General features: G+C 44.8%; 1 protein-coding gene across 1 annotated transcript in view; it reads right to left on the reverse strand.

Annotated features, from left to right (window-relative positions):
• Positions 1-19175, reverse strand: part of pde4ba (phosphodiesterase 4B, cAMP-specific a) — a 90138-nt gene extending 70963 nt beyond the window's left edge. Inside the window, exons 1-3 of the mRNA XM_048976115.1 lie at positions 19026-19175; positions 17460-17579; positions 408-495 (exon numbers count right to left, since the gene is read on the reverse strand). Coding sequence (XP_048832072.1) covers positions 408-449 — 42 coding nt within the window. The 5' untranslated portion in view covers positions 450-495; positions 17460-17579; positions 19026-19175. The remainder of the gene's footprint in view (positions 1-407; positions 496-17459; positions 17580-19025) is intronic.
• Between the last annotated feature and the right edge of the window lie 5282 nt (positions 19176-24457).

The raw sequence follows: 24457 nt of genomic DNA on the forward strand, positions 1-24457 counted from the left end.
AGCCCACCTCAGGTTCATAGCGTGTAGCTCAGTGAGTTAGGATGCAATACCGGTGATAGGAAGGTCACTAGTTCAAACCGCAGTCAGCAGGGCGATTTGGGCCCCTTTAGCGAGGTCCTTAAATCCTAATTGCTTCAGGGACTTTGTGAACTGAGCCATTGCGGGAAGGAACTACTTACACATCCCCCCCCTGGCTCTCGGGGACCCCGGTCCACATCATCAGCGGCAGTTATACACAGATTAGTCCACTGCTTTCTCAAAGACGTACTTAGCTCTTGTCTGTTAAATGTGGTAACTGTAAATTTCTTTACCCCCCACTGTCAGAAGCACTCGGCTCGGAGCCTCACTACACTGCCCGACTCGCTGACGCACTGAACGCGGCTCGCCTGGAAAGAGTCGGCACTCACGGAGCTGGGAGTCACCATCAGTACGCTCCTGCTCTTCTGCATCTCCTGTTTGGCTGCCCCTGGCTCCTTGCTGGCTAGGAAGGTACCGCTGTGGGGAGAGGGAGGTACAGGTGCCATGAGAACAAAAGAAATACAAAGTCAGGGAAGTCAGATATAATTTTATGGGGCATGACAACGCTGGAATTGCCTTTCGAGGAAAGGCATGCAAACGCAGCACCTGTTAGATCTCCAACATGACCTTGGGAGAGGAAGGACTGTTTGGAAACCTATTCTGAACACGGCCACATGTACTACCTCTATCCCAGGGTCCCAACACGAAAACCCTGAGCGCTGTGCTGGTGTTCAGACGCATGGAGAAAACAGCACCTCTGCTTCTGCTCAGTGTCACACACAGTCTCCTTTGGTGTCACTGGAACACTGGAAATGGTCCTCGTTAAAACCACTGCGTCTGTCATCCGCACACAGACGGCTCCTGAAAATGTCTTATTTTTCCAATTTGTTTTACTGCCTCCCTGCTTATCGTCGCAGGAATCTTCCTATGTCACGTCAGACATCTCTGTTCAAGAAAAATGACATGATGGGGATTGGAGGGCCATTCGGGCCCAAGCCAGCAGTAAACAGCGATGGTATGACCTGTGAAAACAGCAGTAGGCGCCGTCTCATGCGCTGCTCCAAGCCCAAATCTGGAGCTGGTCTCTGATCTCACATTACCGTGACAGGAACCAGGTTTCTCTTCCATTTCATGTCCCAGTATGTGTCTTACAGCAATAGTACAGCAATAATTTCTACGTAGGTCCATGGTTCTTCTCTCAACCAATTGTCAAGTTCCTCACATCGTGTCTGTCTGCGATTCTTCACACTCGGGGGAGTTTCAACTGCCCGATGCATGAAGAAAAAGTGTAAAATAAAAGAAAATGTTGTTCAACTTATTTAAGCTGTTTTATTTTAGCTTCCCCCCTTTGTACCGTCCATTAATATATACAAGTAGGATCAAAGCAACCACCTACCCAACAGGGGGGGTCGCAGGTAGCCTGGAAGCTATCCCAGAAAGCACTGGGGCATCAGTCAACCACGGGACACAGTAATGGAAACGCAGAGAGTAAATTAGCGAAACTACAACTCTCTGAACTGTAGGAGAGTATCAAGGGGGAATCCACATGAACACTGGGAAAATAAGCAACTTCCCACAGAGAAACGAAACAAACTTTAAAAGCCCAACCCTGGGGGCAGGAGACCACCAGAGTACCCAGTGAGCCACCAACTTCCCAGCCAAGCTTTAAGTGCTTCCGGCATCGTCAAAAGCAACGACCCAGAGCTACAACCTTTCAGGGACCTCTTTGATGACCACAACACTGCCACCACCCTCAGCATATAAACCAAGAAATAAAACACATTAAACAAAACATCACAGCCACGAGGTAAAACGTTCTAACCTCTAGCTGTGACACAACACTTCACAGACAGCTAATAGTCAAGACAACCGCACTTGACAAACGAGGGTTTATTAATACGGCTTGTGGTAAATATTCAGCTCACAGATGTGTTTGCTGTGACGTTTAGCCTGGAAGGAAGCACAGCCCGTGAATTCTGACATCATCTCAGGCCATCCAATTCCATCAAGTGTTGAAGAAAAACGGTTCGAAAAATGCATTTAATTACAGAGGCGACTGTAATGTGAGATGCTGGCCAGACGCCTGGAGATGTCACACCAGCAAATTTTGGTTTGGCCGTGCAAGAATTTGAAGTGCATCTCTTTACCGGTCTTTGAGGATTTTTTTTCTCTCATGACCTGGTGGTTATTGACTAACCAAACTCAAGACCGTAATTTAAACCAATCGATTCCAAACCAAGGTGTGCTATACACCTCAGTACACTGGTTGGGTGGCCTGATTCATGAACCTCCTGAGATGCTACGGGGAGCTTCAGAAAGCAGCTGATACCTAAACTAAAATTAAACTACCTAAAAAAACCACAAACAACCAACTAGACAATAGAACACAGAAGCACTTTGGGTACATTTCTTGGGTTCTTTTGAGAAAAAAAAAATGGACTCCAAATGGACCATTTACCACAACAAATCACTTAATCACACTGCCTTTCTCCATCTTCCAAAGGACGAAATTGCAGGCGTATGGCAGATGACGACATGCATAACGGCAACGGTCTGCTTTGGCGTACCATTAACGCTGGCTAGCATTAGTGTCTTTCAGTGATTTCTTGAATTATACCTTCAGATTGGTCAGTCCAATCATTCTGTACAAAGAGAAAATGGTGCTTATTTCAAAGTACAGTAAGAAGCTCTGAATAACAGATGCTTAATAAATCTAATATATATATGTACTAAGCAAATCAATCAGCATCATCATCATCATCACCGCTGCCATCATACCCAAATGGGATTACCCAAAATCTGAGTTCATATAATAATAATAAATAATATAATAATAATAATAATAATAATAATAATAATACCGGAGAGTAATCTTGATAAATGTCTGTCTTCATTTGTCTGTTGTGAATAAACAAAGAGAAAAAGACGACGCTTCACCTCAGGCGAAGACAAATAAAAATGTGTCACTTTACAGTTAATAATTCTCCAACAATATTCGAGATTCTGCCTGCAAGGGGGGATAATTTACAGCTCTAATGTCCTCAGACTGAAGGCTTGTTCTGTAAAATGCCATATTTGAAGGATAAGGCACTCTTTAAAGCAGACCCAAACTGTGAATAACAGGATCAAAGAGGTCACTGACTGTTTGGACCAGGGTACCAGCGGTTCTGGGGGAAACAGGCGATTAGTTTCCAAATTGTATTTATTAGACACTTTTATCCAAATCAATGTACAACTGAGAAACCAAGGTCGAGTTACTCCGTCAACCCCGGGATTTGAACTGGTGACCTTTCGCTCATGAACATGGTATCCAAACTTGCTGGGCGACATACATGTACAGAGGTGGATAGTTCAGGTCCAGCGAGCAATAATCCAAATCAAGATTTTGTTTCAACCAATGCTCAACTCTCTATGCTCAACTGGGTGGTTGAAACAAAATCTTGGTCTGGATTTTTATATTCTGGACCTGAAAAATCCACCTCTGCCGTACGCCGGTCTGGAAAGGAACGACCCCCTGAATGCCGCTCATTTAGTCCCCACGTGAAGAGCAGGTTCTCTGTTAGCCATTAGCCTTTTCCTCAACTCTAAATCGCTTCTTATTAAAGACTTATTGATTATAAACATGGGCTCCCCATTTCAGACGGAGAACAGGAAGCTTGTCGAAGAACAGGTGGTCAGGAACACTCTGCCGATGTGCCACAATACCGTCTGTTTCTTAACATAAGCTTATACTCATAAAAAATACATGAGAAGACCCCCCCCTTCAAAAAGATAATAATTTCGCCTCTAAACAGACTCGTAAACATCAATTGTATTCATAATTCACTCGACTGTGAGCCTCAAGGACATGTGAGCTTTTTCCGAAAAGAAATGTACATATGCAAAGTATGGACAGGTCCAGGCAGCATCGATCTGCCCAAAGACGCCTCAGCTTTACACTTCCTGGACGGGACTTTAGGTCAGTGTTTCTCAATACAGACTCTGGAGGCCCAGAGACAATCCACATTTCTGCTCCCTCCCAGCTCCCTACCAGAAAAAACATGGACCGTCTGTCTGGGAGGGAGCAAAAACATGGACCGTCTGTCTGGGAGGGAGCAAAAACATGGACCGACTGCAGACCCCCAGGGACCGGGCTGGAAAACACTGGTCTGGGCGATATAAATGTTTGATGCTCGCAAGAAAATAAAGAAATGAAGCATCGATTTTTTTTTCCCTTTTGCACTGGCCCGAATAAGGAGGCCGAGTATCATTCCAACCGCCGTAACTCTCAGCTTGGCCATTAGATCACGAATCCAACGTGCCGTCGGATGCAGAGCCAGACGTCCGGCCTCGAGGCTGCGTGGCAAAATCGGTACTCGCTACCCCTTGATTGAGGCACCTGGCACACGCATGAGGTCCTTTTCCATCACTGTCACCCTGCGAAAGAACTCCCCTCCGCAAGGTTGTATGGTACGTGTCATACAGCAGGCGTATACATTTCATACAGCGTATCACATGTCAAATAAAAGTAGCTATAAAGAAGTCATCCGCTGCAGATATCGAGTTCTAACTGTACCGTGTTACAGGATTAAACTTTAACATCCAGTAGCACAGTGGTTCTAAACCCACTCCCCAGCCCCCTCAGTCAGTTCTTATATTCATTTCATAGCACTACCTGCATGTCTGCGCCAGCTAGCCAAGGGCTTTGATAATTAGCTAACAAGTGTGTTTAGAAATCAGGTGTGTAGGTGGAGACACAAGAAAAATGCAAATTACTTGTGGGGCTGGAAGAAAAACTGCTGTAGCAGGAACATGAAAACGCAGCTTTGCTCATACACCCATTGTTCCATCCATCCATCTTCCCACCGCATATCCAGCATAGCGTCGCGGGGGTGGGGATGGGGGGGGGGGTACGCAAGTCATTCACTATGCTTAGTCATTCGAGCTTCAACAGCAAGAACAAAATAAGCCTGAGCTATGGAATCCACACATTTCAGTATCACTAGTTTATCTAGACGGCCTTGGATCCAGCAAAATGCTTCACAAGAGAAAAAGACTCAATAATCCCTTTAATAGACTTTAACAGGCCAATAATCTTCCTTTCTCATAGTTAAAAAATATTCACAAGGTCTTCTTGTCAGCTCGGAACATTCAGTTCCTTAACTCCAACTTGCAACATCACACGTCTGGAGAGATGGACATTTTTGCCGGTATAAAGTAAATATCAGGTACTGTCCCAGCATTAAGTGCTAATATGCCGAAAGGGTATGAATAATATGCCGAAAATTCAATATTTCCAAAACAAAAAGTGTAAAGATAACTCATTTAAGCCCACTTCCCTTTTCTGAAAGGTCTAAGCCTGAAACCAGAAAGTACCTGTGGTAATTCTGTGGGAAAGTGCGTCAGTATGAGAACTGGCATTGTGGCCCATCACGGATCACACAGCGTGACATAGAGCCCCAGGCTGCTTCTTCTGTAAGACGAACAAGGTGCTCTGAGTAAACCCTGCTGATAAAGCTGTTACTGAGCTACCAGCTTGTTCTGAGAAGGAACGTCTTCTGTGATCCCTCTGAAAATGAGGCGCCGTTCTGCTTCTCTCTGCCTCCATTCTTCCACTGGGCATATCAGTGAGACATATTTTCTATAAATAAACACTCATTTGTCGACTCCTGCAACCCTGATAAGAGCTAGTATTAGTATAACTTCTATACATCTTATATCTTTCCCATACCCTTCAGCAGGCCGATCTTGTGTTAGGGACTGCAGTCATTTTCCACTTAGCCATTCTGCTATAGGGTATACAGGTTACCGTAGGACCTGAATCCTTAGCAGACTGGTTATACCAATAGACCATATTCTGCAGCACCCGAACCTACAAAATTACTACTAGAATTGAGATCATTTAATACAGAAATTATATCATTATCATTGTTAGCTATTCCGTCATGCATAAAATCAACTGGCACCTGAGCCCTTATCAGTCCTGCTACTGCAAATGTTACTGTTACTGGAGTAACTAAATCCTCTAGAATCCCATCAAGCATTATAGTAATAAACAATTCGACCATTTACAACTTGCCTAAGGAGCATATCAGCAAAAATATGGATTTGCATTGCCTTTCTTCCTTTAAAATTTGAGATTTGATATGCTGAGGTCTTTAGAAAAAAAAAGTACAAATATTTAAATACATTTTTCCCCCAGGGGGCAGCATGGTGGTGCAGTGGTTAGCACTGCTGCCTCACACCTCTGGGACCCGGGTTCGAGTCTCCGCCTGGGTCACATGTGTGCGGAGCTTGCATGTTCTCCCCAAGTCGTCGTGGGGTTTCCTCCGGGTACTCCGGTTTCCCCCTACAGTCCAAAAACATGCTGGGGCTAATTGGAGTTACTAAATTGCCCGTAGGTGTGCATTTGTGAGTGGATGGTGTGTGAGTTTCTGCCCAGACTCTGATCATGGAAGCCATCAGCCACACCTGACTGAAAGCACCCACCTCCACAATGACATTAACTACACAGCAGCTCCACTCCAGAAACATCAGCTCAGCACAAATTACATCCAGCGCAGAGTCACACACAGACGCTCTGGTTACCCACTGTGGTTGAAGGCCCAAGACTACGTGTGAAAAGAAAAACTAAATCAATTAAAGGTCGAGGAAAAAAATCTAATTGTGAAAAGAAATCATCAGATAAAAGCTTGGGGGGGGAAACGTCCAGCGGAAATAAACCAAAAGTCAATCAAATGACGAGAAGGTAAGAGGCTCGAAGATGCATTTCTGCAAACTGTGGACAGGATGCACAATAATTGTAAGATGTTATTTCCCAAAATATTTTAAATGGCTGTGGTCCCTCCCAGCCGATATTTAGTGCTATTCATAGCACAAAAACATTACGACGACAACGGAAATGAAAGCCGTTACTGTAGGCTAGAAGTGAGAAGCAAGTAGAAATTCAATGGTCGACATGGATATTACGCAAGTGTGAGTTTATGCTCTGTATTGCATGCGGGTCATTTTCCCCCCACAAATGTACTGCATCTATAGTACCAGTGAGGTGGTGGTTTGTCTCATCCATACAAAGATGTGGCACCGTAGAACGATGACTGAGCTGCGTTTTCTCCCCAACTGAGGCTGTTTAGTCGGTTATCAGAAGGGATAAGAGGCTGTTTGCCTTACGCTGTGTCAGTGTCAGCTGTACGGGCGGCACCACGATCTCAAGCCAAGGATTCCGCTGATCCAGGGCGCACCCTCCCTCACTCCCTCCCTCCAGAGGGCCCGTCTCCATGACGGTCAGATCCCACGGGTTCCTGCTTCACCAATCGTCCACAGGGCTTGTTTTCCGTATCAGCCGTACAGGTGGGGGCCCGCCCGCACATAAATAACAGGCTGCATAGGTAGCCAGGGGACTGAATCTCGCTTGTTAACCTCTGAGCCAATAAGACATGCTCATTAAAACCTTCTAGCCAATGAGGCTCACTCGTTAACCCAAGGAAACACGGCATGACAAACCAAGGCCCACAAAACTTTTCCTAAGAACAGATCGGTGCCCTGGAAAAAGTAACTTTTTCAGTATTATCGTTAAAAAATAAATAAGAATACAGAACTCCATTATACACGCAAGCAAATGTTTACTGCATCTGAATTCCCTGCAACCATGTCATATTAACACACAAACACCACAACTGTCATAAATTCAATGCTGCCCTACTGCTTCCACCGGGAACATTTTATCTCCTTCAGTGTCTCCCGTGGGGCAGTCTGAGCGTTACTGAAGGTGCCCCATACAGTCTCTGGCACCTGCGCTCATCGTATTTTTTCCACCGGTGTTGCTGTCGGATACAGACAGCACACAAACACAAAATACCTTCCTGCAGCTGCGCAAATGTAGTGCGAGGTTCTCCCGGAGCCGGGCGAGTGGGACACGGTGTGTTCCGCTAACCTCCGATGGGTTCTGCTCTGACCTAGTCCACTGTGCCTTGGGGGAAATGCAAAAACAGTAACGATCGAAGATAATCGACGTCATTTTTAACCTCGTCGGGATGCAGGTTTTCATCAACGGGAGTAAAGGATGAAAGTTCAAGTCCGCCGAATAAACAAGATTTGAATCACATTTGGTTCTTAATCTTGCCCTTCTACCTCGTAGTGCATAAGGTCACATCCCACAAATGATTAGGGCTTTTCTGGTGCTGACTAGTACCACACAGGACCTGACACACATCGTAGTTTAGCATATTTCCACATGATCTCCCACACTAAAAGCAAAAAAATGTCGAATATCTACATATTCAGAACGCAGTCAAACACTCCGCCATTATTAAGCCTCAAAGAACAATTCAAAGTGCTTAATACATCAGAACAAGTTCGTCAAAAGACATTCATTATAAAAAAAATGGGTTTTTGTGACCTGCGAAATGAAGGGGACAGACAGCATGTTAATGGGCCCGAGTCGCTTGTGCCCTGATTCAGTTCAGGGACACCTTCCAGCTAGCTATTTTCTTGTGGAACAGAGGGTATTTCCCCAAAAATCTACCGATAAAATGTACATGAGTACTTTTCTGAGGTAAAAAGTCTCCCAGAGTGTGGAGTGAGGGTTTTTCCTGAATTTGGTCAGCAAAAAAAAAAAAACAGAACATTTTCAGAATCACTTTCAAATCAATCAACTTTTTAGAAATGCTATTTATATAGCTAGAAAAGCTATTTTTTTATGTATTTATTTCACCTACATCTACCAGCTGATAACTAACACAATGCAGCGCCTTTACGGCTTTGGTCTGGGGACAGCATGATTTGCTGCATGGGCACAAACCATGGCCATCATTAAATCCTATGCATCCATCCATCCATCTTCGAACCACTTATCCGTGGAGATTATCCCAGAATAGGGCACAGGGCTGGGGAACACCCATGTAATTATACTCCACAGGCAATTTAGAGAGGCCAGTTAGCCTAACTGCACGTCTTTGGACTGGGAGAGGGAACCGGTTTGCCTGGAGGAAACCTACGCAACCCAGGGAAAACAAGCAAACTGCACACACACAGAGTGGGGGCGGGATTCAAACCAATCCTGAAGCGAGAGGTAACAGCACTGCCCCTTAGCCACCATCCCACTCTTTATTAAGAAACATTAATTAATATTCACCATAACGGCGATAACAGTGACGTGTTGCGAACCGACCAGAATTTTCTTTTTGGCAGAACTGCCAGTATAAAAATCATTCGGAAAAAGTCCACTCACTGAGAAGGACACTCAGGATGCGTATCTACGAGTCAACAATTTCTGTCCAATCAGAACAACGGATTTTGCAAGGCTCCGCCCACTGTAGCTAAACGACCACAAAATGTTGTTTCTGACGTGTTGCCGACACCGGTTTCTCCAACCAAAGTTTACTCATTGACTCACTTTCCTTTGATTAAACTCTGTAATATTCAATACATTACATACGTGTCACCATTGAAAACATTTTGTTAGATAAATAAAGGTTCGATAGGTCCAAGCATTGGAATAGAGATACTTGTTATGCCCTGCACTTCCTGGCCTCCAAACTCACCACAACCCCTTACTGGATAAGAAGCTATGGAAGATGGATGCAGAGATGTATGGGTGAAACTGATCTACCATGCAACTGATCTACCTGTGCTCCATGCAAACTATCAGGTATGACAAGCAGCCAATGGCAATATACTCATAAACACAACATAACCCCACTCAGCTGACCTTTACTACCAGGAATGTTATCTTGGCTCTCAGCATCTAACTCAAACAATGACCTCCTTTGTGTGGAAGCAGGGAGTAAACGAGTTCTTTCATTTAACCTAAATTTTAATTAAACAAGGCCTTGCCAAACAGAAAAAACACACACTGTGTAAGACAACCTACAGTAATACTACTCTGTCCTGGTGCACGTCTGTGTGCTTTAAAGCTCAGCCTAACCCTAACCCTCAGAAGAACTATTGGTTTGCACAGAACACTGACGTCCCACCCAGGACATCACTTCGCAGAGGTGATGTCTTTGAATAAACAGTCATTATCATAATCTGCCTGACAACTCAGAATTTACTACAACTAATGTTCCTTCTAGGCAGCACATATAAATTTATGTATAAACTTAACCTTGATTTCTAACAATCTAAGTAAAAGCACTCTCAAAATACCGACTTAAGTACTTTGGACAATATGTGCAGTTCTCTCGTCCACCTATATTTAAACATTTATGACTAATTCCCACTGAAACTATAAAAAGTCAGTATGTTCCTTTCAGAAAACACCTCTTTATGTTTACAGTTCTACATGATTCATAAGTAAGAACAGTGGTGAGGCTGATGTATTTTCTGCTGTGTGTAATACAGGATTACTTGCATTCAATGTATTGCGCAAATGTATAAACGCTGATCTACAGCGTTCTGTGTCGCCAGGATTCCAGGCACCCTGCTACACTGATTATTCGCCAATTACATAGGCATGCATGGTGCACGTCTACAATAACAATCCCAACTGAACTAATGTGCACTTCTCATCATTCCCTAATTAGTGTAGCTCTGTGCTAAATTAGCTTAAGCGACATACTTAACCAAGAACGTAATGCATTCACAGTGAAATGAAACAATTTATCCTGGTAAACATCTTCGCTGGTATTAACGTGAAAACAAATATCCAGAAATACAACGTGGGATTAACATTAATGGAAACACTTTACTTAAGCAGTCATGTATAATGCATTATTATAGATACCTTCATAATGCATTATAATGCATTCATAAACATAGCTATAACCGTTTATAAAAGCCATAACATATATAGCCATGTTTATTATGCATTATACTCTATGAAACATCTATAACGCACTATAAATACCTTCATAATACAGTACAAAGCATCCTTAATGCTTATAAAGACCATTATAATGCATTATGAAGGTATTTATAGTGCATAATAGGCAGAAGTGGAGATTTTGGGTCCAGAGAGTACAAATCCAGACCAGATTTTGTTTCAACCAACCAACTGAATACTCTGTTTTTACTCAGCTGGTTGGTTGAAACAAAATCTTGGTCTGGATTTGTACTCTCTGGACCTGAAATCTCCACTTCTGATTACAGGCGAGAGCTTCATAAAGCATTCATAATGCACAATAAACATAGTTATAATGTGTTATGCCATTTTATAAATAGTTATAACCGTGTTTACAAGACTTCATAATGCGCTATGATGGTATCTATAATGCATTATGATGACTGCTTTCAGTGTTACCAAATTGATGGCTGAAAAATAAAAATGACTGCATTACTTTTCCAAACCAGATACTGACTCACACGTATATATATGCAAGACCGCCAGCTTCTTCTGGTTACTTGGGAAGCACGAGAGAATCCTCTAATAAGTGGGTATTTAAAAATAGGACATTGCAGATATAAAGGGTCAACCTGCATGAATCTGGCTGATCAGCAACCTCAATGTGTATGGGGGGGGTCGCAGCGCAGCCCACTAAAAAGCATCCTGTTCTTGAATAAACATGACATCACACCCTGCCTCCTTCGTGTTCCTCCCGCGGCTGGTTTTCATGTGGTTTATCTGTCCCTTCGGGTAGTTTGCAAAATGTTTTTTTTTTCGTAATTATTTTCCTGAGCTGTCACTCCTATCTTCAAACGCGAGGAGGGGAAGTTGGCGGTTTCCCTCTGAGGGGGCACACAGCACGAACTGAAACAAGTTGCACAGTAAATAAAAAAATAAGAGTTTCGGGATATTAATTAAAAATCTTTGGAGCTGAAGCTTTTCACTGCCTATTTTGTACCTCCACACAAACACCCATGGGCTTTTAAATCGGTGTAGCATCTGGCTTCCAAGCTCGACAGGCCAGATTCCACCACAAACCGAGCGGTGGCAGGTTCTCCAAACCTGACACCAATAAATATCCACTGAATGCAGGTCTCAGGTGCCTCAACCCACTGCCCTGATCATTGGGCTGAATGCCTGATGCTCACTCTGTCCTTTCCTAGCACCCAGCTATGTTTACCACCATTCAAACCATGCATTTGCATGGGGCCCCCTAAGATTTGGAAGCCCCCTATTGGCCACAAACAGTCACTACATTGGAGGGGGCAAAAGAGGCTTTTTGACTGAGTACCAGAAATGACAAAGAACCCCATCCCTGCTGGTGCCCCATAGCCAACTCAGGATTCTTTAAAAATGTGTGATCAATGATTTCAGACTCCATGCAAACAGTACGGTAATCCCCCAGATTTATTGGTCTAACATTGTATATTATCATACCACTAAGAGTACAACACATTCCTATACTATTGTAAGAATACAACAGAATGAATGCAGCAGTTATCGTTCGCATATTTGAGAGATTTCACTCTGTCAGAATGGAACAGACTTCCAGCAGGTGTCCCTCATGGCGGGATTATCCCCAGTAAGAGTGCAGCCCACAGACCTGACTGACTATATCATCGGACCCCTGCACATGTGAGTATTGCCGACACCTGGCAAGTGGCAGTAACAACATTTTGCAGAACAGACTGTCAGTATCATTAGCTCACGCACTTCAGCATGATCACCCCCCCGATCGCAACCAAGCATGCGTTTCTCTCTTATAAGACATTTCTAGACTAAAGTTTCCTTACAGTAGCAGCCAGATGTAACAAAGTACTTTTTAAAAAAAATATATGCTCAAAAACACACAAGAGTGCACAGCATCAACGAATAACTCTGAGGGTCACATGGCTTCAGACTTGGACTCTTTACTGCGTGGGAAGTGATTGTGTCTGCAAGCTGACCGAGTTCTTCTCACTGGCCACATATAAGGAATGTAACCATCACATTAAACACCACGCACCTCCATCTCAGTTTCCGCCCCGGTCGACAGTGTCAGAGACACGATATCCGTCTCTGAGTTGACGCCACGTTGACAATGATAAGCGGCCTGGAAATATGCGCTAGCAGCAAGAATGTAAACGGCCGTGGTGAACCGTGCCTCTTGATGTCGGCCCTTAGCTCTGGACTGTGGCATCGACAGCCCTCCCTCCTGTCCCTGATCCTCTGTTCACGCTGCCAGGTGGGATGGGGAACGTCAGCAAACAGCAAATCCTGCCACAGACTCACAGGATGGATTCGGTCCCAGGCTTTCAACTTGGCTGCTTCCACATCATTCGTCTAGGTTCTTCTTAGTCTAAACACCAAAATCTCAGGCTTGGCACAACGATGTGAATTCTGGTTAAAAAGCAGTTGGTAGGTTAAACTTTACAGCCTACAGAAAGAAAGAATAGTACCAGTTTGTACCTCTGTACCCTTAGTAGTAGGTAATTGTACCTTTTAAGGTACAGAAATGGGAGTCTGAGGATCATTTCTGTACCAATGATGGTACTTTAATGCTGTTTGCACCTTGGGGATGTTCCTCAGAGTCCATTTCCGTACCTTAAAAGGTACAATTACAAGGGTACAGACCCAGTGACAACAAAGTTGACAAAATGTTACCCTTTTGTAGGAACTGTACCTTACACCATGCACCGGGCTCATCCGCGCACACAGTTTCTTCATTATATATTTTTATACATTTACACATATTAGTGCGGATTTCTCCCAGTCCTGCTTGCAGCAACTTACTGTGTAATTAATTCAAGCCTATTTTTGGGATTATTGGGCCAGCAGTAAGTGAATCTCTCACTGGTCGAGAGTCTATAATGCAGTGAGAGCAGCTTGCTCCGTTTTCAGCTCATGCCAGCAGTTACTCGCAGAACAACAAAGCGATAATTTCATTAATACGGCGTAAATAAAGAAGGTCGTCCATTCATCCATCCGTCTACAGACAATTCCTAATGAGGGTCATGATATATATAAAGTATAAATATTATTAAACAAAAAGTACATCTGCTTAGCCAGATTTATACTAGCTGGGATTCATTAGATAAAAGGCAGTAATTCTAAAAATTAAAATGCTACAGTGTGCACCGATATGCGTGATTAATGCAGTTCCATCCTGAGCGGCCCGACCACTTAATTCCTGTTGCTCTGGTGTTTAAGATGAATCCAATTTCGTTTGAAGTGTCAGCGTGTGACCTCTTCATTCCTTTCAGGAGGCTCCAACGGGGAGATTGAAACAGGCAGACTGATGAAATGAGCAAAGGCACAGCATGGTGTTCAGGTGTCCCGTGCTTGTGAGATTGAAAAATGGTACATAATTCATTCCTGTCCTTACCTAATATTAACCCGGGCGCCTTGCTCACAATGCTTCCTGAATAGAGGTCTACAGTAATCACAATGCGTTGTGCGCTGAAGTTGTTTTTCAGATGCATGTACCTGCAACAGATGAACCTCGAAATGAATCACCAGATGTAATTACTTCTCTCCACCAGCTGAGTGTCAAATCACTCATCCTACTCCCAACAGCTGTAATTAGACTTAATTCCACCCAAACTGACAGTGGAAGGAGTCACGTGCAGATTAGCTGATGAAATGGCTACTACGTCATCCTGAGTTTATTAGTTAAACTTGGAATCCAAACCCCTCGCCCCCCCACCGACTAAGTGGTTACATTTTTAACAACCTTAATAACTGTAAAAAAAAATGCTCCAGTGATGAATATATTAAGCAAGGGAGACTCAAAGCACAGAGTCAGTATGTTTACCTACTGAATATTTTTTTTAATTCCTGTGCCGTTACCGCCTCTAGTAGCTCCGCTACGGTCGGCACCCGACCCCCGGGAACCTGCATCGACCGAGCCCCACGCGCAGCTAAAAGCGGTCCGAGGTTACAGAGAGACGGCACTTAAAAGACTGACGCATTCAAAGTCTGCACAGATAAAAGGGGTTAAAAAATGCAAGAAGCCGTCTTCCGTGCGATGGACGAGAGGAGCTCAGGAGGATTCAGGCAGATAGCAGGGGGAGTCCAGAGCGACCGGGGTGACCTCGCTAAACAAGGCGTGACACTGAACCCCCACAAGCACCAGGGATTCCTTAGAAGGATCGCACACTCAACCAGTAAAAGAACACTTCCTTACGTAACATTCATAGCGATATTTTTAAATCCCCAGAGAAATTCCGTGGTTTCCAGTACTGCAAATATACTATTTGGCGCCATAAAAACGGTGTGTAATTTAGGAAAATGCAATTCCAGTATTCCCAGGATCACTTAGCAGGTTACTTTGTGAACAGTGCGATTCCTTATTAAACAATATAAATAATTTGTCATTTCAGATGTAGAAATGAAAGCAACTTTGGGGGGAGGGGGGGGGGGCATAGCAGACGGTCAGCCAGCATGCAGCCCCCCTGGAGCTGGGGGTTAAGGGCCTTGCTAAAGGGCCCAATAGTACACTGGCCCAGGGATTCGAACCTGCAACCTTCTGACCACAGCCCAAGACTCCTAAACTGCTGAGCCACACACCGTGATAGAATATAATCTAATATATCACTCAAATTTCAAAGAACTAGATCCCGTTTAGGTCTCACACCTGCAGGGTTGTGGGTTTGAAACCCATCACTTGTTTCAATGTGTGGAATTCTTCACATCCTTCTCATGCCTGCAGCAAGTACACAAGCCAAAAGACACTTGGTTTCGGCAAGTTTATGACTCTGTACTGCCCATTTGTTTGTGTGTGCACACCTGCCCCTGCATGCCCTACAGTAACCCGGTATCCCATCCAGGGTGCGTCCCACACTCCACATTCATCAGGAACTTGCTTCAGACAGGTGACTAGAAAATAAAAAAAACAAAAGGGTGCATCCCTTCTCTGATATAAACATCTACAGCTTTTTGAAGACACAATGTTTACAATTTTTCATACAAGGAGGAGACAGGACAGACGGAAAATTACTCAGGCCTGGAGGGAGAGAGGACTGGGGGAGAGAGGCCTAGACGGAGAGAGGCCTGAACGGAGAGAGGCCTGAACGGAGAGAGGCCGTCAAGCTGCTGGTACAATAAGCAGCGATCGGAGATGGCTGGCTCGAGCTCCATGAAGCCTTCCAGAGATTTCTGAGGCTTGCAAGCCATCGGTTACTGAACAGACTGCTCCTTGGATCCAACGTTTACCATTCAGCACACACAGCCAGCTGAGGAGAGCTAAAGACATCCATCTGTCACCAGAGGAAAACATCAGCTGTCATCTTCCGCTTTCCAGATTTCTGACTTATATCTGCCTGGATTTTGGCCTGAATTCCTTTTCTTCCAGGAACTACATTATTCTCTTTGGCTATAAGACACTACATGCATCAGCTCTGGTAGGACCATGCCGTCTGAATAATAACACTAGGCAGGGATGTTATATGAGAAACAGCCCCTCTGCTGAGACGAGCCGCACTTCTGTGGGGTGCAGGTCCAGTGCTTCTCCTGAGAGACCCATGGCACTGATAGCAGGATTTAACTAGATCTAACCAGGCAGACAAATTCCAAAGAACACAGAAAAACATCTAAGTATTGATATCAATCGACTATAACAAATAAACACCCAAGTGTGTTTCTGGATCTTTCTTCTTCCCGTAAGACTTCAGCTAACCCATGAGCCACCACTCGCACCCAGCCCTGCTCCCCTCTGGCGCCCCCTAGTCCTCAGCCGACTGCGTTTCTGCTGCCCTGCCTCCAGCGGTTCACTAAGTGGCCAGCAACAGAAATTCCAAGAAAAGGATGAGAAAATAAATTCTCCTTTGGCATGTGTTAATATCACATCCATCGATCCTCGCAGCCACGTATCCCGGCGAGCAGCAGAACAGGAGGACCTTGGTCAGGATGCCGGTCCATCAAAATTTGGAGGGACCCATTATCCTAACTGCACGTATCTGAACCATGGGAAGTCTGCATGACACAGGAAACCATGCAAACTCTACAGAGAGAGAGAGGAGGTGTGATTCGCACCCTTAGCCCTGGAGGTGTGAGGCACCAGTGCTACCTACCGAGAAACTGTGCCGCAAAGCCAATTAATCTGATTCACCAGACCTATCCACCAGGTTTGTCCAAAAAGTGACCAGTTTCAACACAGATTTTCAAAAACATAGATGCAAAAACACGGAGGTTTTGGAATGACGTTTCCATCTGCAGTAGGGGTGTCCAACCTTATCCTCAAAGGGCCAGTGTGTACGCAGCTTCTGGGGAGTCATACCCAGGTGTGAGGACTCTTCAGCCAATCAGTCCTCTAATTAGTAATCCAATTAGGGAGTTGCAGCGAAAACCCGCACACACAACGGCCTTTTCTGGGTAAGATAGCCCACCTCAGATCTACAGTATATCAACATAGAGATATCATTTCAGGCAGTAATTATTTACAAGTGCAGCTATTAATTTTCATGCATAAGGATGTGGTTTTGTGCGATTAATGTGCATTACGACTCAACAAATTACTGCTTTACCCTAAAGAATTAACAGTTAGCCCTGCTGCCCTGTAAGTACAGTAAAAATTCCATCCGCATATGTTATTATGATTAAGCGATTGCCCATATCTGGGCAGAATGAATCACAGATGGTAAACTGGGTTATAAATATTTACCAGTACAGAGTGCAGATGAGCGCCGGAATGGCAAAGCCCTCCAATCCAATTCCTCGCAGGCCTGGGTAGCCGCTCCCCGCACTTGGATGGTGTGATGGCGTGCCAACTCTTGAGTGGAGCCTGGATGAAAGGGAAGGAAAACACTCAGGGATCAGAGCGGATAGAGATGTCAAGTAGACCAAGTAACAGATGATGTCATTTTCCTCGAGGTTGGTCTCTTGATCCAAGCCTCCAGTTTAGGATTCAGAGCTGATCTAGGCATGATGACTGTTAAGCCAAAAGACAAAAGAAAACGATTCAAACCTCAACTCAGTCATGCCTATGCAAGGTCACTCTTCAGTGCTATGTAGTAAATCCATTCACAAACAATGGCACTCACTAACACTTAAACCCATGAGCAAACTACATGCACAAACGTGCCTGGATTCCTGATCCCATTACAATCACGGGGACTTCATTTTCATAGGCTTTCATTATTATGTATGTGAAAGTCGTACTTTATTTCTTGGAAATAGCTTTTAAACTTTTAAATACCTAGAACTGTCGTGGAAACGACTTTATCGTAGTCATAGTGCCGGCTTAAACAAAACACGGTATTGTAACGAATGCATCACAAGACCAGGCTGATCTGCACTAACGCCTGACCTCTTCGTACATCTTATCATTCGTTTACGTTGCAATACTCTACTACCAGCAAAATAACGCTTAAATTGCAATAAAAACATAGAGTACAAATCCACGCAAGACGAAAATATAATACAACAAACAATGTAACGGCGTTAAATAAGCCAGCCGGGGATGTCACCGAATTGTCCCCTCCCGTTCACGAGTATTTATAAAAGTTAACAGGAACAAATCCCTCTGTTAAAACTCAAGTTGGTGACCTTGCTTGGGAAAAAAAAATTATTAATTAAACTTACACTGCAATTAGTTACCTCGTGATTAAAATATCCTGATTTGGCGTCAAGGCGAAAATACAAGAGAGGTGCGTATTATTTATATGCTGAAAATATATGTATCATTTTTTTCGATCAAAAATCTGGACAAGATTTGCCATTTAATTAAAGGATTAAGCGCTGCTGGCGCTTCCAACGCTGAAAATGAAAACAAACTAACAATTCATCAAGCACGACAAGCACCGTAGGCTGGTGTTTGCGCTTCAAACATTTAGTTAAATTACGGCGGGCGACAAAATAATGTCATTCTACGCCGATAAGTTTATGGACTATCGATAACAAGCTCTGATTGTGAAGTTCATAAATCGAAGCCCGATTTATTGAACATCTGTACCTAGCGAAAGGCAGTAAAGTGCGGTTTACTTCTAGTCCTTAATATAAAATAACGATATACGCCAACACTACAATATAATTATAAAGAAATTGAACATTTTAAAACAGGAAATTGCCTACTCAGTTTTATTCCTGCACGCAAACAGAACAAAAGCCTTTTATACTCATTAAAAAGCTTTACAGAAACAAAAGGTGCCTACATTCCTACTAAAGGGGAAATCCTTATATAAGCCATGCATATCCTTTAAAATCAGCCTGGATCGTTATCAGTTCTCACCTCCAAAGACGGATCCAGTTGAATCGGGCACCGTGCGAAATGCGGCGGAGTATCAGCGCGCAAAGGCGGCTATTGTTACCCGGAGCGCCGATGTGCGCCGTCCGGCGGTGCCGCTCGTCGCTACCCGCCCCCCTGCCCGGCAGCCCTTACATCTGCATCACGCATCCCAGCCCACATCGCCCGAAACGCCAGCGATCGGTGCCACCCCCACTCTCATCCATCCCATATCCCGCCCCCCCGAGCCATACCCCCACCCCCCGTCGGAAATATCATTTGACAGCGGGTGTCCCTGTCGCTTGCCCGCCAGATCGCCGTACTTTAGGGACCATTTTCGACCCAATACCAACTGAGGGCTCGTTGTTGCTTATTCGGCTTTTTATCACAGCCCCAAGGACGGCTGCTGTATTTATGGATGCGCTTTAAACGTAGTTTGGCACAGTGTCTTTAATTAAGCAGCACAGTAGTGGCATAAATACCGTATTATAAATCTTTTACCCGTACCGCCTATAGGGTGGCAGTGAGTCTGCAGCCTAAGGCAGGCAGCACAAGGCAGGGGGAGACCCTGCACTGCATGCCAGTCCGTCGCAAGGCAGGCAGACACTTTGCACACAGGCACTGGTGCCGCACACGTGGTTTTGGAGCAGATGAACGCAGGGAAACCCGTGTAACTCCCCCGTGCAGAGACAGCTGGGTACGGAGTCCTGCGGGTGTCAGGCTGCAGTGCCCCCCCCATTCAGTCACTGTCACTCTATTATTATTAGTCTAAGTATCCTGTTCACTTTTGCACTCCAGAAATCATCAGCATTTTGCCAGAGGTACAGGGACTGTTAAAAATAGGAGTCCGGACCAGCTAACGTGACATAATCCCTGTAACCGTCTCCAAAGCCACACACGCAGATATACATTTTTATTATATATTAACCTTCACTTTGTCAGTATAACTCCAAGAGCGGATTTACGAAGGTGCCATCTACAGAAATGTCCGTGACCGGTCTTTTACCGTAATACCTTCGTTTCCAGTGGCCAGGTGCAGTAAGGTCAGCGTCACCTTCCTAAAGAGACCCCCCCATAACACACCTGCTCTTTCATGGGTCTGCTTTTGTATTTGTTTGACTTTGCAGAGCACCTGACCGGTCCCTCTCGTTTTGAAAGCTAAGCAGTTTGCAGTCCGCCCGGAAACGACCGCGACATACGGCGGGAGCCCAAGTCCCCGGGCCGGTGTTCGCTCCCGGCGCCCAGGAAGTGAGACCTATGCGGGACTCGGCGTAGTTTGCGAGTCCGACCTGCCGGGGAGCACCGGCCGCTGCAGGAAACGAACGTGCACGCCACGTCACGACGTATATAAAGGAGTTTCTTCTATTTATTTCCATTCATTCCCTTTGTAATGGAGTCAAGCTACATAATGTTCACAACGAAATGGTAAGGTTGTACCATTGACGGTGCTCCCCCCAACAGCTTTCTAGTGCTATCAAATCTTTTAAAATCTATTCAAATTGTTTGTACAGTGAAGCACTGAGAATCCATTCAGGGTGTCCCCTGCCTCATGCACGGTGCGTCCTGAGATATGTTGCAAGCTTCCAGAGGATAAATGTCTGTTTTTATAGTGTTTGAGTCATACTTTACTATTAAAATATGTGTCATTTTCAGGGCACAAACAGAATACAGTCCCACCTGTCAACCTTCTCCTTCAAAGCAATGAATCAATCTAATCTATCTATCTATCAATCTATCTATCTACCTATCTTTTGACTGCTGGTTGACCAGTGGACACCAACTGCTCGATTGTGATCGACAGGGCGATCACTAAAACATTTGTAGTCATTCCTGAAACACCTCCCAATCCCCCCCACCCACCCCCCAACACAAATCCTTTGTATGTTTCACATACATGGTCAATAAAGATGTCTGATTTCTGAAGTACCCTTAAGGGAGCTTCTTAATGGGATTTACTTCTGCATTCGTAAATAGGTGAAAATGGTATGATGGGCTCTCTGGACACAGTGGCCATCAATAATATAATATAATATAAGGAAATCAGGGAAATGGATCATGATGCAATAATACAGCAGCTGCCTTATGACCCCCCCCCCCCCCGGGACACATCACGTGGGCAAGGACAGGCACGGTCGCGGGTCACCGCAGACCTCTGTAATGTCCATGTACCTCCATGGATTCACTGCACCACGATTTAACACTGGCGGCCTCCTGCAATTACCTCCCTTGTCAGTGTCTGGGTCGCTGCTGGCTGGGAAGCCCAGGTCCAGGTCTAATGTACTCTGGCCGCTTGCTGCAGTGTGGATTCCCTGCTCCCTCCAGACGACTGTTACGCATGAGATTGCAGCTTCCCAAGCTTTCAGGCTGAGTTCTTTGGCCATCAGCAGCCATCTGTAGGTGTTTCAGAAATAAAAAACACCAGTTAATGCCATTAGAGGATGTTTGCTCTCCTAACAATTTACTTATAAAAATGAATATAAAACAACCAAAGTATTCTCTCCTCTGTTAGAGAGGTAGATATTTTTGCTGGTTCACTCATAACTCAAAATCACAGTTTTAGGTAATGCTGTGTTAAAATCTTTCCATTATCCAAAGACCTTATCCCAAGGTCCTTTTAGCAGACGTTTGTGGTTCAGGCAGCCGTTTATAAAATCTTCTTAGCTTATCAGCGTCTAACCACTTTTACAGCTGGTTGCGTTTCAGTTTCAGGTTATAGTCTTGAAGGCAGATGATTGCGCTGCTGATTGACGAATGTATATTTAGGGATGTCACAGCAATAAGGAATATATTCAGTGAATGAGTTAGCATTTAAAGCAATATTTCTATAATGTGTTTTATTTGCATGTAAATGCTTGTACAAACTGGGGTGCACGTGACGTGGTTGTTGAGTCAGTCAGACGGTAGATGGTAGAACTTATCAATTCATGAGCTGTTGCTTCTTTTACCTTCACTAAGTGCTGAGAAGGTTGCCTGAGAAGTTGGTGGGAAAAAATTAAATCCATCAATCAACAAATCCAATCCGGGTGGTGATAAGCTGAAATGCAAAAATGTCCCAGAGGGAAACATGCGTTAGAGAGGGTGGTAATAAGGCTCGACATTGGACCCTGGGGGGGGGGGGGGGGCCTGGACAGGCTATGCTGTAGAAATTGCTTATTTAACAGTGAGCAGCTCATGTGCGTGAGACCTTGCTGAGGAGACACCAGTGATGCAACATCCACCCTATGTGTGTGTGCGTGCTTGCGTGCATGCATGTGTGTGCATGCGTGTGTGTATGTGTGTGCGAGATGGAGGACGTCCAGGCAGACTACTAAGGCATTTCCCGGAATGTGTGGAAGAATCATGGTCTACATCTGGCTTTCCCTGTCACACACACGCACACACACACACACACACACACACACACACACACACACACACACACACACACACACAGTCACTATATGGACAAAAGTATTGGGGCACCTGGCCATTAAACATACAGGAACTTTTATGACGTCCCAGTCTAAATCCATAGGCATCGATATGGAGATGGTCCCCCCCTTGCAGCTGTAACAGCTGTCACTCTCCTGGGGGGGCTTTCATCAACATTTTGGAATGTGTCTGTGGGAATATTTGCCCATTCATCCAAAAGGGCATTTGTGAGGTCAAGCTCTGATATTAGACGTGAAGGTCTGGCTCAAAATCTCCGTTCTAGTTTATCCAAAAGGTCTTTGATGTGGTTGAGGTCAGGGCTCTGTGCAGGCCAGACAAGTTCTTCCACACCAGTCATGTCTTTATGGACCTTGCTTTCTGCACTGGGGCACAGTCATGTTGGAACAGAAAAGGGCCATCCTCAAACTGTTCCCACAAAGGTGGAAGCATAAAATTGTCCAAAATGACTTAGTATGCTGAAGCAATAAGAGTTCCCTTCACTGTAACTAATGGGCCCAACCCCTGAAAAATAACCCCATACCATCATCCCTCCTCCAGTAAACTTTACAGTTGGTACAATGCAGTCAGGCAGGTAACGTTCTCCTGGCATCTGCCAAACCCAGACCCATCAGACAGAGAAGCATCATTCCACAGAATTTTTCCACTGCTCCAGAGTCCTACACCAATCCATCCGATCCTTAGCATTGCACTTGGAGATGTGAGGTTTGCATGCAGCTGCTCGGCCATGGAAGCCCATTCTATGAAGCTCCTGGTGCTGTGCTGGGGTTAATGCCAGAGGAAGTTTGGAACTCTGCAGTTACTGAGTCAACAGAGCATTGGTGAGTTTTACTCACTATGCACCTCAGCACTTTACATGGTCTGACACGTCATGCCTGAGTTTCTGTTGTTCTTAAACTCTTCCACGTTGCAATAATACCATTTATAGTTGACCGTGAAATATCTAGTAGGGAAGAAATTTCACAAACGGAGACTTATTGCAAAGGTGGCATCCCATGATAGTACCATGCTGGAATTCACTGAGCTCTTCAGAATGACCCATTCTTTCACAAATGTGTGCAAACCTGACTGCATGGCTGGGTGCCTGATTTTATACACCTGTGGTAATGGGTCTGAATGAAACACCTAAATTCAAAGATTAAGAGGTGTGTCCCAATACTTTTGTTCCTGTAGTGCATAGACAGCTGAGAGCGAATCTTGTGGTCTGAGCACAAGGTCAGCCAGTTATTTGATCCCCCTGGAACATTTCGAGGGGTTAAAGATGTTCCTGCGCCTGGTAATGAGGGGGATATCCTGCTAGGGGTGCAGGATCCGCTTGTATTTTTCGTTGAGAATGAGTGAGCGTCTGCTTAAAATCCTCTGACTGCCTCACAATGAACCGTGTCAAAGCTGTCAACAAAAACATCAACCTGGGTAAGGAGGAGAACGAGTGACGGTGGATGGAGATGGATACGCGTCGATCCTCCCAGACGTTACCCCAGACTGTGAGCTAAAACCCGGATGGCAGGTATCCCGAACTGCCAGCTCCCTGCCTGACAAAGTCAGGCGCACAATCCCATTCGAAAATCCAGGAAGGGGTCATCTGTGGGCCCCCCTGGTGTAGGGAGCATTAAAATGAGCTCCAGGAAGCTGTGACACAGTCTGAGAGATTACCTTCGCCAGGACTGTGACGGCTGGAGATGAGTACAGTGTGAGTGAATCCTAACGCCCCTGGGAGCCCTTTCCTTCCGTGAACAATTCTCACACTTTCCATGATGATGCAAGACACACTTGGATTTACTCAATGCGTTACAACTCTCTCCATATATTTATGTTTAAGCTACTGCTTGGTAGAAGAAGCACCTTTCAGGGTAATAAGGGTAGCTTTCCATAGGTACCTATATGAGGGATGATGGGGGGTGTTTGGGGACCAAGAGTGAGATAGTCACCCCCCCTCCATCCCAATCAAGCAGAGCTCCAGGACCTTGTCGACATGCCAAACGCTATGCCTGCCTTACTGAAAGCCTGTA

The sequence above is a fragment of the Brienomyrus brachyistius genome, chromosome 15 (genome assembly GCF_023856365.1).
Source record: "Brienomyrus brachyistius isolate T26 chromosome 15, BBRACH_0.4, whole genome shotgun sequence".
NCBI classification, from domain to species: Eukaryota; Metazoa; Chordata; class Actinopteri; order Osteoglossiformes; family Mormyridae; genus Brienomyrus; species Brienomyrus brachyistius.